Source organism: Lonchura striata, chromosome 6, assembly GCF_046129695.1.
Source record: "Lonchura striata isolate bLonStr1 chromosome 6, bLonStr1.mat, whole genome shotgun sequence".
NCBI lineage: Eukaryota > Metazoa > Chordata > Aves > Passeriformes > Estrildidae > Lonchura > Lonchura striata.
Window position 1 is genome coordinate 32,934,300 of NC_134608.1, and position 18,518 is coordinate 32,952,817.

The 18,518-nt window shown below is 40.8% G+C and overlaps 1 protein-coding gene across 1 annotated transcript in view; it reads right to left on the minus strand.

Annotated features, from left to right (window-relative positions):
• Positions 1-18,518, minus strand: part of PLEKHH1 (pleckstrin homology, MyTH4 and FERM domain containing H1) — a 49,644-nt gene that overhangs the window by 19,710 nt on the left and 11,416 nt on the right. The window contains exons 4-13 of the mRNA XM_031505005.2: positions 15,390-15,539; positions 12,541-12,624; positions 10,925-11,006; positions 7,259-8,265; positions 4,855-4,933; positions 4,183-4,271; positions 3,525-3,675; positions 2,339-2,478; positions 1,582-1,692; positions 924-1,010 (exon numbers count right to left, since the gene is read on the minus strand). Of these exons, the coding sequence (XP_031360865.2) occupies positions 924-1,010; positions 1,582-1,692; positions 2,339-2,478; positions 3,525-3,675; positions 4,183-4,271; positions 4,855-4,933; positions 7,259-8,265; positions 10,925-11,006; positions 12,541-12,624; positions 15,390-15,539 (1,980 nt within the window). The remainder of the gene's footprint in view (positions 1-923; positions 1,011-1,581; positions 1,693-2,338; positions 2,479-3,524; positions 3,676-4,182; positions 4,272-4,854; positions 4,934-7,258; positions 8,266-10,924; positions 11,007-12,540; positions 12,625-15,389; positions 15,540-18,518) is intronic.

The window sequence follows — 18,518 nt, forward strand, 5'->3', positions numbered from 1 at the left end:
TATCCCATAAAGACTTTTTTGGTCATTCAGGAGAGATTTTTTTGAGGGTAAGAAAAAAGGTGCTAATCCTCAAAGCCCAAATGAAAAAACAAAACCCAGATGAATCAAATTCTCCTAAGTTTTCTTGCTGTTACTGTTGGATACTGTGGCTTTGTGTCCTCTCTTATGCTTTCTTTTTTCTCAGTGCTGCTGCTAGTTTTTAATTTTAAAGGTGACTACATAAATGTGGAGTTTTGCTGCCTTCACTTTGTATTCCATTTTGCCTTCATTACCCTGAGACTGAGAGGAAAGATGCTATAAGTCTAATAGTATTAAGCCTTAGCAACTTCAGTTCCATAAGAGCAGAAGGTAGTTCACAAGCTAGGCCATGTACCTTTCAAAGTATAAAAGAAACTTTAATGCTGCCTTTCTAATTAAGTCAATAATGATTTAAAAGTGAACCCCGTGATGGGCTAACTTCTAATACTTTAGAAGTCAAATTCTAAAAGGAATCAACTATTCAGATGTTTTTTTAGATCCTCCAGGCATGTAAAGTCAGGCTTGAGATCTGTGAGAGAAGTCTCTCAGAAAGATCCTAGGTACTGGCCAATTTTAATTGTTGTAAGAATCATCTTCCCCCACAGATTTCAAGCTCTAACTCCTGCAAAAGAAGAGGAAAGCGTTATGGTGTAAAACAGGACAAAAATAAATACTAATTTTTTTCAGTTTCAAAAGGGTGTATTTGGGTTACAATTTAGCTCTTTCCTCATTATTAAATAGACTAACTGCCTGTTTTGTGCCAGGAAACAGAGAACAGATAAAATTAGTTCATATCAATTTAATTAGCTCATATCAATTGAGACACATGGTACCATTCAGTCGGAATTAAGTCCTCCCTCACCCAGCTGCTGAGTGTATGGTTATGTGCAGGATATAAAACCTACCTGGAATGTTTGGGACCCTTCACCCCTGACAATTTGGCATGAAGAATTCAGCTCCAGCTGCCCTTGTGGTTTGCGGATAACATCACTCTGAAGAAAGAAAAGCAAACAAAACAATTTTTTCAGTAGGAAACCTCAGATGGGTCTTAGATTACTTAAATACAGCATAATAAGCATGTGCAGGTTGGAGTTTCCAGTTGTGAGCTGGAAAGGACAGCCTAAGGCTGCCAGGTGAAATATGAGATTGTGTGATCCCATTGCAAAAGTCTCCTCAATAGTGTCAGAAAATATAATAAGAGTAGTGCTAATAAATACTCTCTTATGGAGTTCAGATTGGACATTGTGATTAATAAAACAAAAGCAAGCCCAAAAAAACAGAAAAAAACCAAACCCTTTCTAAGAGGGAAGGCAGTACAACACACAATGATGCCAAGATGGTGGCTGAATTTCTACCTTCAGAAGTTTTCAAAATTCAGCTAGACACTTGTTAAGTGACAAGTTTATTAATAATAACTTTGTTCTTCATTTGATGCATACAGTGAATCTTTCTAATGCTTGTAATGCTTTTCAAAACAGAGACATGTCTAACAAAAAATGTTTTTTCAGTATATTAAATTTCTCTGTGCCTCTAGAGGGGAGGAAATGTATCCCAGTGACTTACCGGGGACTTGTAGTACATGATTTGTCTGTTCCTGAGCACGAACCATCGTCTTTTCCACGTCTTCACCTGGCTGCCCATTTTCAGCAAGTAGCCTGATTTCTCCAAGGGTTCCTGGAGGACAGAGGAAAGGGGAGAGGAGGTCATATTGCACCTCCCAAAATACAAATGAAAGTATGCTGAAATCGAGCCCAGCTATTTGCTGCATCTCCCATAATTTTCTGCTTTGTTTAGTAGCAACCCTCAAAGATCATTTCACTGATTGTTTGATGCACTGTAAACTTATTTCTCTTCCTTACCAAGGCACTGATTTTCCAAATAAAAGTGAAGGTAGCCTCTATGCCATGATTAGACTCCTATTCCTTGTTTGTTTGATCTCTTATATTGAAGAGTACAGACTTTAATTCTGCCTGTTTTGAGGTTTCTTTCTTTCCTCCTTCCTTCCTCTGAATTTCCATATTTACTTTATCCCAAAAATGTAAGGCCACCATTAAAGTAGAATACAACTACAGGAAATCAATATAGGTCATCAACCCTTGATGCTTATACTTTTACCTAACTACATAAAGAAATTGCACTTTCTTCTGAAGCACCAGATGGTGACTTTTGATACCAGTCAGCTGGACCAATAGCCCAGTCTATCAGAGCTTCACTTTGCAGGGGGATTACTGAATATCCTGTAGTTATACTACTCTCTTTTAAGGCCAAGGCTCTGTACCTCTTTGCAAGCGCAACACAGTAGCTACAGTGCAAGCCTTACAGAGCAGATTCCACCATCAGTGGAATAGGAAGATGTTCGTTGTAGCTTGTGTTCTGGCTCTGAATAGTCACCATCCAAGGAGTAGGCATCAGGAGGGATGGCATAGTCACTCTCAGAGCTCAGTGAGGACACAGATACACCTGCTCAAAATAAAGGAAGGAATGAGAGTCATGGCTGGACAAAAGCAAGATCTGAATATTGTACACTCCAAAAATATTTCTGCATTCACCATTAAGGCTTTTTTTTTTTGGTTCAGAAGAACAGATCAGACTTGGGAAACTCAAACTCCACTAACATGACTTCTGAGGCCTCTTTTTATTTCCCTAGGAAGACAAGTAGTAAAAAATGAGTTTTGGATACTAACAATGAAATAAATTTATTGCTGAATAAAACCAGATTAAAATATATATTAAAAAAATCAACAAACTTGTCATCTGTAGGAGAGACAGCTTGTTTTCATCTGGGGACATCCATTATAAAGCCTCCACCCCCTCTGATTTCAACTAAAGAAAAGACTTCTTCACTAGCAATAGGCCTTTGCTTTCTGTGACTGTTTTACCACAGGTACATGGCAATGCACAGGCACATCTGCCAATGCATCACAACAGAAGTTAAGACTACGAATCACAACTGTATTTTAGAGACAACCAACAAAATTTGGCTGTCTCTAAAATAGAGTTGTATTTCACGTTGTCTCTTTGGTAACAAAAATTCCATTCAACTTCCATTCCAGTTTAGCCCTCCCAGCAGGCAAGAAAAATACTCCTAATCAGGATTCAAAATAACTGACAGCTCTCAAAGATAGGCGAGATGTACTTACTGGTCAAGAAATTACCAGTCAATGACAAAGACAAAAAAGCATTTTCTGTACTGTGTCAGTACTAGCTTGGTTCCAAGGAGAAGCCACAGCAAAGGTATGGATGACTAGATATGTAATGGATTTGGGAGGGCAATCCTTCCCACAATCTTAGTTTAGCAATTGCCTGAATGGAGCTCTATCAGCAGTAAAAATCATCTACAAGAACATATTTCTACTGTTTCTACTGTTGATGTCTGCACACATTCTGGGAGAACTCCTTGTAAACAACACTGGCTGAGCATTTGCCTGTCACTCATGATGCTGCTCAGGACATCTTGGCTCTGATGACAGAGTTCATCCTGCCCAGTAGCAATACTCCCACTTTACCTCTCTTCACAGCCCGAGGGCTGCCTGGCATGCTAGCTTTCCTGGTCTCACATCCAGCAATAGAAGTCCTGAAGCTGGCATGGGAGCCACAGTCATCATCAGAGCCTGAAGACTCATCTAAGAAAGGCACATTGCTGATCTGTGTGGCTTTCTGGAAAACAGACCTGAATGGTTAGTGTGTGAGAGAAGAGTTTCCTCAGGACAATCCCTCCTCAATCAAGAGACAGAGTAACGCATGCGCTTCATTTTCACACTGCCTTTCCCACTTCTGCCCTAGGGTTCCTCAGTTCCTCCCCTTCTAGTCTGAGAACTTCCAAGCTGGACTCTCCAGTCTGATCTGTTTGTATCTCCTCTGGTTACACCCTCCTACTCTTCCACAAGCCTTATGTTCCATTTCATTCCTTAGGCTACACCCACTGTCACCTCAAGGTTTCATAGTGCACACTGCAACTTCCTGGACTAAAACTTGTTGCAATGTTCTGTGATCTTAAATATATTTAACATTTGCTACTCTTTCTGCATTCTTTTGATGTCCAGTACTTCCTGACATTCTCTAATCTTCTTTCCTTCACTGTGCAGTTCCATCCTGTTTTGTCTCAAATTACTAGCAGCCCTGAACCATGCTTTCCACAACAGGAAAAGTGAGGTAACTCCTTACCCCCTTCAGCGTAGTGTAGACTGGCACTGTGACATTTCTGTAGATGAGATAGGTAAATGGCCCAGAAGTTGAACACGAGAAATTGGAAACTAGGGAAATTCAGAGAGAAAGCAAGGGAGCAAATAATATAAACTGGTGAAAAGGAGGAGGTTTTAATGGATAAGCACATGGAGAGCTGCCATCCTGGACAGTCTGGCTTCAGAAAGGCTAGGAGATGCATTATTAATTCCATACAATTCCAAAACAGATCTGCAATGTTCCCTTCATTTAGTCTTTAAGACACCTTACCCACCCAGTGCTCCCCATGGGACAATGTCAATCTGGTGTACCCTGTACAAACAGAAAAAAAGCCCTAACAGGCAAAGGTGATGGGTGAATCAGAAGAGTAAAAACAGGTCACAGACACACAACAGTAGAAGACTAGCTGCAAAACTGATGGAGGAGATAATGTAATCCCTGAAGATGTCCCTGAATGTAGAGACACAAACAGCCCAGCACCAACCATCCCCAAAATCAGGTATTATCCTCCTCCCTTCCTTTATCGAGGCTATCTATGAATCAAATTTACTTTGAAAACAGGCAAGGAAATAAAGAAATGTGAGCAGCCAGAAGCTCAGGTCCCACACTATCACCATGAACTCCCTTTAAGGATAGATCTAGTCCAGAACTTACAGCAGCTGGAAGTATCATTCCCCATGGCCACTTCAGACAGCCTCATGCCAGACTTGGCCACAGCATAGATTCGGCTCTCCTGGAACAATAATATCATGAACAACAGTGACCAGGCAAAAATGTAATTCTTACCAACAGAAATGCCCATGCCACAGAATCACACCACAGTCACTCCTTTGGGCAGAAGGGAGGGGCTCTCTAACAAAGATAGCTGAATTCCACCATATGTTGTGTGAATGACCATTAATGGAAGCATGTTACTGTGTGCAAATTCCCAGCTACAGAGGTGACATCCTACTGTATCACGCTTTGGAATGAGATGGTTTTTTTTCCAAATTATTAACAATGCATTAAAATTAATTAAGAACAGCCCTAGCCCTATACTAGAACAATTAATTGAGTCATCAGCTGCAAAGGATGCCCATTCCATAATAAGGGAATGAAGGAAATGCTTGGAATGATCTCAATAAGCCTTTGTCTCAGTTACAACAACATACAGAGCTTTCAGTTCAAAGGATCTCAAAGTGCTTCATGAATTAATAAAAATTCCAGAGGGGGAATCCAACTCTGTATCTAGATGCAGAGTTGACTAAGACAACAACTAGTGTCATATGGATAAACCCCAAAGCTAGGAAACCTCTTGGTGCTCCTTAAAGCGTACAAGCAAAATTCACTATGAAATAACATACATAATACATATACATGAAAGCACCTAAGATTGAAAAGTCAAGTACACCAAAAAATTTATAAGACATAAGAATTAATAATGACTGCTTGACTTAGCAGTATCAGTAAACCATTTGTTTGCCCATGCCTTTAAAAAAGCAAATGAAAACAGAATTGTCTCTTTTGATACTACATTGATTTCTACCAGATTTGTCAGTTTGGCCTGTTTAGGAACCTGGTTGATGGAGTCCCTTGGGAGTCAGTCCTGATGGACAAAGAATCCAGCAAGACTGAACATTCTTCAAGAAGAAAATCTTTAAGTGCAGGAGCAGGTCAACCCCATGTGTTGAAAGATGAGACAATGAGGAACACCAGCCTGTCTGATTAGAGAGCTTTGGCTGAACTCAAAGTTTGCAATCTTTAGATGAAGGGACAGGTGACTCAGGAGGGCTACAAACACACCATGAAGTTATGCAAGCAAAAAATGAGGAGGACCAAAGCCCAACTAGACCTTCACCTGGCTACTGCAGTAAAAGACAAGAAAAGACTTCTATAAATACATTAGAAACAAAAATAGAATCTCCATCCTTCATTGGATATGAGTGGGAAACAGTGACAAAGGATGAGGAAAAGGCCGAGGTACTCAATGCCTTCTTTGTTCAGTCTGATGGTAAAACCAGCCATTCTCCAAGCAGCCAGCCCCCTGATCTGGAAGACGTGGATGGGGAGCAGAATGAAGCCCCCATAAGCCAAGGCGAAATGCCCAGTGACCTGCTTTGCCACCTAGACACACACAGGTCTGCAGGGCCAGGTGGGATCCACCCAAGGGTCCTGAGGGAGCTGTCAGAAGAGCTCACTGAGCCACTGCCCATCAGTTACCTGCAGCCCGGGGAGGTCCCAGGTGACGGAACCTGGCAAACGTGGCACCATCTACAAGGGCCAGAGGAGGAACTACAGGCCTGTCACCCTGACCTTGGTGCTGGGGAAGCTCATGGAGCAGACTATCCTGAGCACCATCACACAACACATGCAGGACAGCCAGGGGACCTGGCTCACACAGCATGGGTCTGTGAAAGGCAGGTCCTGCTTGACCAACCTGATCTCTCTTTCTATGACAAGTGACCTGCTCAGTGGATGAGTAGAAGGCTGCTTTTTCCATCCTAAACAATTCTAGGACTAAAAACCAATTAATCTATCTGACTGAAGTAACTGTAAGAAAAAACAACAGGACATGTATATTCACTTTACCAAAGGTTTTCACAAAATTTTCCTAACAGCAGGAGAATACCATGAGACAGGAATGCTGAGATCTAATCCATGTATCTATTCTAGTATCCATAGCTTTTTCTCCATCTGGAGCTATCCGGTCCGGTCCACTGCATTTAGGATTCATTTTTCTATCTTAATCACATGACAACAGAACTAAGGATTAACTTTTCATGACCAATATCATGATAAACCACAATGCAGTACATTCTGACTTTCATTTTTATTCCTATGATTCTTATGTACTGTTTTTTTCAATAGATCTTTTTCCCCTTATAAAGATAAATAGAGAAAAAAAATTGTCAACGGAACCAGCATGCCCCATGATGTGGAACTGTCTGACTTGGTGGCTCAGGAATGTAACCTGTGATACCCACAGGTGACAATTCCTTGAGACCAAGAAGTGTTGTAGCCTAACTACTGGGCACAAAGATAAAAGATAAGAAGCACTTCTCATATGTGCATTTCTTACCCATGATGGGAATCGGTGCAGCGGTGGTGTGGGAGGTTTACATCCCGGGTCAAGTGTGCCAGACTCAGAACTCACAGCTTCTCTTTGCTCTGTAGGTAAGTGGTACATTCCCTCACACATTCCAGCTTCTCCCCTCAGCAGGCCACATTCTGTCTCCATCTTCTCCATTACTCCATCATCATCAATGTCTGTCTCCTCCACATGCCCACAGCCAACTGGAGGGTCTGTTATGGGCTGGAAAGTGCTAGTCTCTAACTGCTTTACCTGATGGAAAGAATTAGCCCCTGACTGTGGTTGGCTGTGATGTCTCTTGGCTAGCTGGATACTGTCTCTTGGTGTATTGGGTGTTCGTATTTTTGGAAACGTCATACTACTCCCAAGGCTGCACTCCCTCCCTGGAAAGAAGGAATGTGCTGTAACAGCTGATGTTGACACAACCAAAGGTGGCACAGCAGTTTGGAGATGGCCCTCAAGCATGCTCATTATTTCTGCTGAGGAAGAGGAGTCCAGCTGGTGGGAATGGAATCTAGCACTCAGATCATCAGAGAAGCGGGTGCTGTCCAAACCCACTTGTTGCAATGTGCTCACAGTGCTACAGTTTCCTTCCAAAGGTGATTGGAAGGTCAAAGCCTCAAGAATTCTTGTGGTCTCAGCTGGAGTGTCCAGTGATATGGGACCAGAGCACCCTAAACCATGTTCAGAACTTATGGTTGGAAATACATTTTTCTCTGTGGAGAGATTCCAGCTTGATTGGTCAGATATGAGCTTCAGCATGCTCTGGGAAAGCAGAGATTTATCCTCTCCATTCTCAGTAAAGGTGTCATTGGCAAAGACTATGTTTGCTGAAGAGAGGACATGTTTGGAAGGTCCTGTCTGACACACCTCTCTTAAACCAGGTGCAAGGAGAACAGATTTCTTCTCTATCTTCTCAGCAAAAGAGGCCTGTGATGCTTGGGGCTTCAGGGAATCACAGCAAAGGGATTCAAAGGGAGGAATGTTGGTCATATCTACAAGGAAGGAGAACATATGGTTAAGGCATTCAAACACTTCAATGTCTTCAGTGTTGCTTCCTAGTGTACATTTAGTTGTATTTCAATAGCATCCTGGCCTGTTTAGGACTATACAGAACAGATGGCTGGGCACAATTATACATTTATAATTTGGAATAGCACAGAATATATGAATAGGAAATTATTAATCACTGTTTCTGACAAAAGTGAGATTAAGGAGTTCCCAATGAAATTAGGCAGCACATTTGAAGTTTACAGAAGGAAGATTTTTTCCCCAGACAAAAAAGCAAACACAATGCTGCAGACAGGCCAGAAAAAGTAATGTATCAATAGTACAGAAATTCTGGCCAAGGAACTTCCTAAACTACTGAGCGCAGAAGCTGGAAGTGTATATAGAAAGAAGGACAGCTTTACTTGCATTATTTTGTATGGTCCTTCCTGGAATGTGAACAGCCAACCAGGAGATGGGATACTGGCCTAGGCAAGCTTTCAGTCTAATGCAATATAGGAGTTTTTATTCTTATCTATAAAACTATGCCTCCTCTCTTAATACATGAGAAAGAAGTGCACCTATCCACACAACACTTTGCAAATACAACAAAGTGGCCAGAACACTGCTTAGCATAGGTTTTGCTTTTAGTGGACCTACGATGATTTAACTCATAAAATAATCTGGTATGATTCTAGGCATTCCCGGGGGCTAGATGGGGCTTCCAGCAAAGATATGGAGACCTTCTTAAACATCACAGCAACTGAGGAGTTTACTCACTTTTCAAGAATTTCCCTAGAGCTTTTTGTTTTCCTTTTGTGATATATGACTCACGCAGTGCTTTATGTCATGATGTTTTATAATATAGTTTTGTTGTAAAATCTTTTTTAGTTCTTTCCCTGCCCTTTCAGTTGCTATGTTAGAGGATGACATAAAAGATAGATACTAGATTACCCCTTTGTTCTTTCTACTTAGTACTTACACTTTACACTTATTATACTTTCTTCCTTTCTGTAATTATTAAAGATTATCTCAATTCTACAATTTCCACCAAATAGCAGCTTTAGAATATAAAAAAGTGGGGGTAAAACTTCGAATGGCAGAGGATGTTTGATTGACCTTGGCATTTATATTTATTTCAGCCTGACTGAAAAAGAACCAAATCATTAGATGCTTTGGAAATTGCAAAATATGGGCAAGCGTGACTCTGCACAGCTATTGCTGAAAATGCTGCCTGAATATCAAATTCTATGGGTATTGCTTAACCATCCGTGGGATTGACAAGGAAATAGAAACAAAATGAAGACACAAAGTTACAGAGGGAAGAGCAAACAGCAGAATAAATTACTGTTGACAGCTGAGAGGATGAAACCGGCTCTTGGAAACAGCTGAGAAAAAGACAATCATGAGAGCATGACCTTGGCACTTAATTCACAAGGAACTGAATGTTAGCAAAGCTAACACATAACAATGGCACACACAAATCCTGGCACATATTTTCCCCTGACCCAAAGGTAAATCATTAGTGTAGACTGAAAAGACACCATTCATTTTAAATATTACTGGTATTTCTGCAGCTTCCTAGATGTGACAGGAGATTAAGAAGAAGCTGTTACTATTAGCACAGCAAGAAAGAAGAGATTTGTCTCTCTGCAGAGGCCTCTGATTTCAGCCTGGCAAACTGAGACTAGTGAGGGATAAGAGGAGAGGGCAGTGCTGTTTACTGCCCAGAGAGCTGGGATCCAGGGCACACTTAATACCAGATTATTAACGCAGCTTACCAGGCATTTGCTTTTTGTGAACAGTCAGAGCCAGAGGGGATGAGAAAAACCCAGTCATAAAGCACTTCACTAGAAATGTGGTGGGATTTAGAAGGAATTTTGCCCTAGTCCCTTGCTGTGGAATAATATGAATGCCAGAAAGACTTCTGCAGGAAAGAAATGTCCCCTACCCACATGCCCAGTGAAGTTCTGGAAACTAGCTCATCTTACTGTGACCAAACAATTTTTTTTTTTTTTAATTAAAAAATAAAAATTAAAAAAAAGTAAGAGAGTTTCTTTTTCAAAGTTGGTTACAACAAAAGGTGCTGAATCCAAGTCTGGAGACCAAAGTTTTCCATACAGTTACCAAAGAACTGCAAAAACCCAAAACACCATAAGGAGCTTTCTCCAACCCAACCTGATGGCACAGAGGAGCCCAGATCTTAAAGGCAGACCACAGAGCTGCTGCCTTGGTTCATCCTGTTACTCAGTGCACATGCCAGCAGAGGTTCTGTGTGGATGAGAATTCACACATGGAGATACACTGAAACACATCAGTGAATGGAGAGTTCTACTAATATTTCAATGAATGCTTCCAACTCAGGAGCTTAGTGGCTTATTTTAATGGCAAATGTAGATTCTAACAAAAAAAAAAAAAAAAAAAAAAAAAAAAAAAAAAAAGGAGTCTACACTGAATTGTTGATTGTTGGTGGGAAAAAAATCAAGAGTTAAGGCAGATAAGCATGTTATTCCCATCTTAAATATAGACCCAACTATGGAACAGAGCCATTCTACTGCCTGCTGTCACAAGTTTTAATTTGTGACAAACTTAAGAATACAACCCAGGAATGCCAACTTCCACTCTTGTGGTGGTTACTAGGCTGCAGTGTCAGCTGAACACATTTACCTTGCAATGTATCCTGAAGAGCTTCAATTTGCTCCATCAGTTTCTGATTACAATTTTTCAGGTGATAATTTTCTAGCTCAAGCTATGAAAGAAGAATAATAAAAAAGGAAACATAATGCAAAATTGTGAGCACATGTGATCCACTACGCAGAACATGCCTTCATCTTTATTACTTTTAAGTTTCTTAACAAGGGAAAAAAAAGGGTGAGTTTATCAGTCACCTTGAATCCTTTTAATCAGCAACAACACTAGACAACCCACTTAAAATACTTTGCTGTGCTTTCTCAAACAGCAAAATATTCTCTATATGAACTATTGGCACTTCTCAAATATGTCTTTAGATTTACTCCCCTGCTATGGCTAGTCATTTACTCCTGTTGCAGAAATAACACTCATGAAAGAGAGAATCAAAAAAACATTATCCAGAAGGAGCATTTGTACCATCTCACCCTGAATGTAGTAAAAGAAGATCCCATGGATCCAGAGGAGCAAAGAAAAAAAGGAAAAACCAAATCAACATTAAAGGTGCATTTACATTTCCAATTAGGGCATGAGAGACTCTTTGCAAATTTGCCTTATGCCTTTACTTGAAGAGTCTCACCATCCATTTTTAAACACAGCAATGGTACACCCAGACAGATTTTCCTCTTGAAGGAACCACCTGTGGTGCTGTCTTGAGTAACCCACTGGTAACACAGATGCCAAGCTCTCCAGCCGGCAGTGATCCACTTGTGCATGCTATGCACCTGGAATCAGCATCTGGCACAAACCTCATTGCCAGTAAAGACACAGTGCAAGTGTATGGTCCTGGGTTCACAGCAGGCCACACCAAATCAAACCCTCTGCTTCCTCCTTTGTGCTGCACCAGTAAGTAACCTAAATGCACCTTAAGTTATCTCACACAGGGAAGAGAAGCAGCAGAGCAGTTCAGTGGATTATCTAGGCAATCTAATGACATTACAAAGTCACATCATAACATAATCAGTGCCCACAAAGACTGCTTCTCCCAACTCCAATGAATTCCCTTTCTGTCATAAACTTGGAAATACATGTTTTTAACTTGGAATAAAAGACCAGGCTGCCCACCCCCAGCTGAAAACTACTACTCCATCTTTAAAACTGCATGCTGACCCACTGCTGTCTTTGTTTTTCTAGAGGATAGGACCAGATAGAGGCATAAATCCACAGGATGGATAGAACAGAGAGGTTAGAGATAAAAAATACTGGGTAATAGGAAAACAGCATTAGTCAGAAGAGCAAAGGACATGTTTGTGTAACAGGTATTCTGTCACACAGGAACAGAAACTTCATCCAGATGAAAGACAGAAAGGTAAAAGAAAGCTAGATGAAAGCCACTTGTGACTAGTCAATCTTCAGAAACTGCTTTTGCGCACTGGTGACTTTACAGTCATTTATAGTTTGCCCAAAAAAGTGAATAGCCCTTGCTAAGAGTGATGACCCCAGCCCCACAACTGAGTATGTGCAGGGCCAAACAAGCAGACTGCCCCTGTGGCAGACTGACTGTCCCCGAACTGTTGTCCTACATAGGAACCCTCTGACAGTGCAGCCACTGTACTTATATGCCTTGAAAACCTGTCAGAAAGCCAGAAACTTACCTCCCTGAGCTTAAATGTTACCCACTCTTTGATCTTGGCAGCTTTCTCTTGAACAATTTTGGCTTCCTCAGTCCTCAGCTGCTTCTGTGCCAAAAAACCAAACCCAACATTCGATGCATTAGTAGAGTACAACTAACTATTCTCAGTGAGTTACGGCATCAAGAGTGACTGAAACACAAAAGCTCCCATTCCAAATGTAATATTTAAGACTGCTACTTGCATAAAATTTTTCAGCTGGCCTCTGAAAAAAAAATCAAGCTCTAATTTGTCTTACATGGTCCCTAGAGTTAAATTCAGAGGCTTGTTTCAAAAGTTTTCTGTGGAATAGCAAAATCAAGGTCAGGTAACAGCCCTACCATAGTTTGAGTAGAGTCTGCAACTTCTGTTTCAGATGGTTTTGCAATGTCGCTGTTTGCTGTTGAGCATCTGTAGTGTCCCCCCAGCCTACACACACATTTTTGCCAAAGCTAATAAGAATTAAGCAGTGCCTATAACTGATTAATAAAATATCAAACATTCCAAGCAAAAGGGATTCAGTTGCTGTAAGCACGAGTGCAGAGCGGAATTTTTCAAGGTGCACGAGATGCAAATACCAACAACATATTTAACACACACAGACACACACACACACAATATTCTCATAGAGAAAGCAAATTTAAAAAAAAAACCTCCACAACCTGACCTTGAAAAACATCAAGATCATGCCTAGGATCTGCTAGGTGGATTTCAGATGCTATAAGTAGTTGTGTGTTTACATTAGAACAGGTTCTAGTCCACAAAAAGGTGTTATGGCAATACTGTCAATTTCCACAATGACCATTGTTCCCCCAAGTATCTGCTTGGGTAATATTACTACATCATTTTTTGCAGCTGTGTTTTCTCAGCTGTGTTTTTAACTTTTCTGGAAATTTCCTTTGAAAGATGCTGAATTAACACTATGATCACCTGAAGCTTTCTGTTTTATCTTCTGTGTGGCTTCATCAGAAGCAACATCACTGAAATCTCTCCTATTTACATAATGATTTAAACAATTGCAAGAAGAAATCAGTTCCAGGAGCAACAGAGGGAGGAAGAGAGGAGGACAATATGCTGTATGGTACATCTCCTCTGGCTTCTACAGTTAGGGGGCAAAGATAATGCCTTCTGGTAGCAGTTGGTGGTTTACATGTTCTATTGTTTTTTCTGAAGTAAAAAAAAAAATACCAGTAATTATAATTATAAAAAACATCAGTCCTTCCCCCCAATTTAAATTTTTCACACTGATGAATAGAATCCACAAAATTCCCCACATTTTCACATCACTTTTAATCACCATATGCTATTTATCACTACAACTGCACATTTAAGGGCTCTTATTCAAGCATGTTTACTGACTTTAAAACAGGCCCTAGCAGCATTATAGGCAGCTGTAACATGAGCATAATGAAATAAAAGCAATCAACTCAGATGCTTCAAGAAGATTTATTTATTTTATATGACTGTGCATGTCCTAATCATCAAGTCTCAACCTCTGCAAGAGTTAGAATACTAGATGTGCCTACAGGTCTGAAATGATCTGGCACATATAGTAGGTCTACCATCTCTGAATGTCCATCACATGGGAGCTGGCTTTGAATCTGATCTGGACTTGTCCTAGAACACGGTCCAAGAGGTGAAAGATTCAGATTAGTACATTATATGGTGAAGTGCAATGTCAAGACTTTATTTAGGGGTATAAAGCAGAACAGTGACACGATGACAGCATTGTCACCATGCACAGTAAGCCCTGGCTCTAAGCACAACCAATTCACTCAGGCACAGCAGCTATAGATACAGTTATTGTGCTTTAAGTTCCAAAAGCAATTAGAGATTCTTTGTGTCCCACACACTATTGTGTGGCCCAGACATGACCTCAGTGTTCTCTTAATGATGCTCTGAACTCCATGGCTCTTCCCATCCCAGTGAAAACAAACAGGATGCCTTACAGGGACCCTTAGTAACCTTCTAGCCCTGCCACCATCTCATGCCATTCTGAAATTAAACCAGTGACTCTGATAACGAGTATTTCTTGTCTGGAATTGCCAAGCTTTGGCTTTCATTTCTAGAAGGTCATTTTATCTCTTGTTGCTGGAACAAGATTTCTACTAACAGCCCTTGAAATAGGGGGCAATTAGTTCAATGTAACTCAAATGGCCAAGTAATTTTTTTGTAAAATTTTACTTCTATTTAAGTTATTTACTTAGCAACACATAAGAATACCTCATTTCTCATGCTATAAAAACCACAGGGCAAGGCCTTTACTAGGACTGAAATACAAGCCCTGCTGTAACTGTAGTACCTTCCTTCCACCAACTGAAAGAGACTAAGAACTATCCTGAGAAACAGTTGCTCTTTTATAATGACATCTGAACAAGAGATGAACTATGCTAGAGGACTGCTGAAGATTGGGAAAAGACCCTTCCCAAGAAGCAGCACGAACAGAGTCAGAGATGGTTTTGCAAAGCAATCGCTATGCCAAAAAGCCAGAGAAACACTGTGACCAGACTGTAGCATTATAATGTGGGGTCTCAGCACTAACATAAGGAAGTCCTTTAGGCACATTGACTGATCTCCAATAATGAAGAGACATGGGCTGCTGAAGCTGAGTGGATGTTTTGTCTGAAAAGGAAAGAGAAGATCTTACACTGGGCTGGGCATCTATTCTGGTTTGAAAGCAAAACTAAATCTTGGACAGCATTATCTTATAGCTGATCTGGAGGCAACTGAAAGACTAACTTTTAATGACACATAGTCCCTATCTTTGAGGTATACATTACAAAACCCCTCTAACTAATGAAACCTACAGGCCTCCCTGTAGAAAAACTCCCTACCTGTTTTGCTAGCTGTGTCTCTAATTTATTGATCAGATCCTCCTTTCCTTGCATTGTACACATCAGCTCCTGGTATTTCTTTTGCATGGTGCTGTCAGATTCACCAGTCTTCACATCAGCAAGTTTTATCTTCTCTTCCATAACTCTGACCTGTAATGGTAATCAGAAGGAAATTGAATAAACCCAAACACCACCAAAACAAACCAATGTAAATCAAGGAACTGCTTGTGTATTGGTACGAGAATGAAAATCAGTGAGAATATTTGTGGGTTTCTTATTTTTCAAGTCAGGAAAGGAAAAATAAAGCATCAAAAACCACAACATCCTTCAGGTCACACTTAGTTCATATCCACATTTGTGGAAGGAACATTGTCCATTCATTTGTAATTCTGAAGCAGTAACAGATGCAAACTGAACTATAAGCAGATAAATGCATCATGGCTTGTAAGATATTACAATCAAATTATTAATTAAAGACACCATACAGGCACCATAGTCTCCATACACATATGGACATGGTGCATCCCACCTTTCTCCTTTGTAGTATCATGCCCAGTTTTTTACCTCATTCACTACCAAGGCATATACCACAAACCCCTGGCCATTTGCTTCAGATTAAAATTTCTACAGGAAAATGTACTATGGAGACCCTTCATCCTCCTATCCCCAGCTTAAGACATTGTTATGGCAACTCCTGTCTTTCTGCCAAGTCTTTTTTCCAGACTGCTAAGGAGTTACAATGTTTGATATTTCAAAAGATTTGCCGTTTTTGAGCTCCTGTCAGTGTCAAGACTTCTTCATCTCAGCAAGAGAAAGATCACTGTAGTGCTCCTTCACTACAGACAAAGTTTCAATCCACTAAAATCCAGTGGCTACTGAAGCATTTCTGGTTTTTAGCAAATTTTTAAAATCTCTTTGCTTTGTTCAAAACCTTTGTCTCTCAATAATGCCACTCTGTAACACTACACCATTTTATTATTACTTCATTCTATTACAAGCCTTAATTTCTAAAGATGAATGGAATCCCTTCAATTTAACTCAAATGTACTAATTGCAGCATTTGATGATGGGAAAATGTCTGGTCCCAACACACCTCAAATAAGCTAAATCTGCAAAGAAACCAACTCCAAATACCATAAATTTAGGATGAACTTAGAACCGGAAAGACAGAACACAGGGAGCAATGTGAGCGCTTCACAGAGTCTGTGCAAGAGGTTTTGTCACGCTCTGTTGAGCAGTCTACACTTCATACTTGCAGAAGCTGTGTTTTGTCCTCCTGTCTGCCTGTATTAGGCAGAGAAGCAAACTGCCTCTTCCTCATACTGAATCAGAAAGGTAAGCGCTCAACATCCGAGCCAGAAAACTGAGCCTGCTGAGTCGGATGTGCTTTCATTAGAGTTTAGGGCGATTATAGTAAAAAGAAATGGCCCCTCCTTCCTGTCTGATGCCCAAATGCTGACTCTGTACTAGAGGGCTCAGCAAGGGGACTGCAAACATGTGATTTCCTTAATTGAGGTTGGCAGCTACAGGGAGTCCATTGAATTAACAAATCCAAAACCCCAGACTCCTGGAGAGAAAGATAACAAGGGATTTTGCACTTGATGTGGAGCCCTCTCATTTGTTGGCTGCCTCTCATTCATGGTGAATGTACTCATTAGTGGAAGGGAATGGTCCTACTCTTATGCTGTCACTTCTTCAGGCTGTCAGGCAGCAATGTAACATTTCTCTAGGAACACTTATCTCTGGATGTGGATAAGGCTGCTGGAAAGGCAAACACTGAGGGTTGCTAGTCTTTAGGACCAGCCAACATATGGCTACAGAACTGCTGGTGGCAGGTGAGTGAAGGCAATCCTCATTTCTGCTACACCTTCCCAGCCAAGTTCTCCCTTTCTTGCCCATTCTTGGACCTGGATTTGACTTGTTCTCCATTCTGTCCCTTGCTATCATTGCATCGTATCATATCCTGGGCACTCTGCTCCTGTCATTGAGGTGTCCGCTATAGTATGAAGCCTTCACTGGCCAGTGGCAATCACTGTATTTCCTGATAGTGTTGTCATAGCTGTCACTTTTGCCTGTATTTGTGTTACCTTTACCTGTCTTGGTTGGGTGTGAACGTACTGATACCGCTCTTGAGAACAACTCTTGTTCTTCACTGGAAGTTGCTGGTCTAGCATAGAAGCCAATAGCACAGTGTCAAGACATAGCATCTTTCCTAGAATTAAGCTGGCCAGTAAAAAAATCAATTTGATGTCAATATCATACAGGTGGGGAAAATTATGTTCTGAAGACATAATATCTTTCCAGGTACTCCAAGTTCTTGATTCCCAGGTGATATGTCTCCCAGCACTTATAATACTGCCTATTCAGTCCTTCACTTCTGAAATAATCTTTGACAGTCATTCTTGGCTGTGCAGCTTTTAGTTCTGCCCTTCAACCTATGACTTAGTGCTCAGTCCTGCAGCTCTTGTCCAGCTGGAGGGAGCTCATTCACTTCAAGCCTTACCTTCAGCAGTGATCTGCAGTGATCCAAGAGCCCAAACCACCTGGCCCATTTTGGCCCTTTTGTTTCTATAATACTCCTTAGCGTACAGAATGTCTGCTTCTCAAAGGTCTATTATTCTCTATAGCCTGTTCACAAGCTGAAGTAAGCCTCTCTCCCCTTCTCCATTATTCAAGAATGATAGAAGAACTAGTTTAGACAATATGCCTAATTTTTAGATGATTACAGAAATAGACAATTAATACAGCTTTTACTGTTTTTCTCCATGGACTCCTGAGCCAGAGCAGTAATTACTAAAAAGTCCAAAACAAGTGATAAGGGTGTGTCTGCAAAACCTACTTCTTTCACAGAACCTTCTCTACTTGTAGACAAATCCTCACCAGTACTCTTAAGTATTTGTTTCCTGAGAACCTTCCAATCAGCCTTATCTTTGCAATCTAATCCTGAGGTACATCATCCCCTTCCTTTTCCACAACCAAGCATGCCTATCATGGATGAGGGTATAAAGGCTGTGAAGCTGACAGGAAGGTGTAATGTGCTTGTTTTCACTTAGGGTTCAACATACTCAGGCACCTACTCACAGCTAAGGCTCACAGACTGGGAAGTAGACCAAAAAATCCATTCACCAC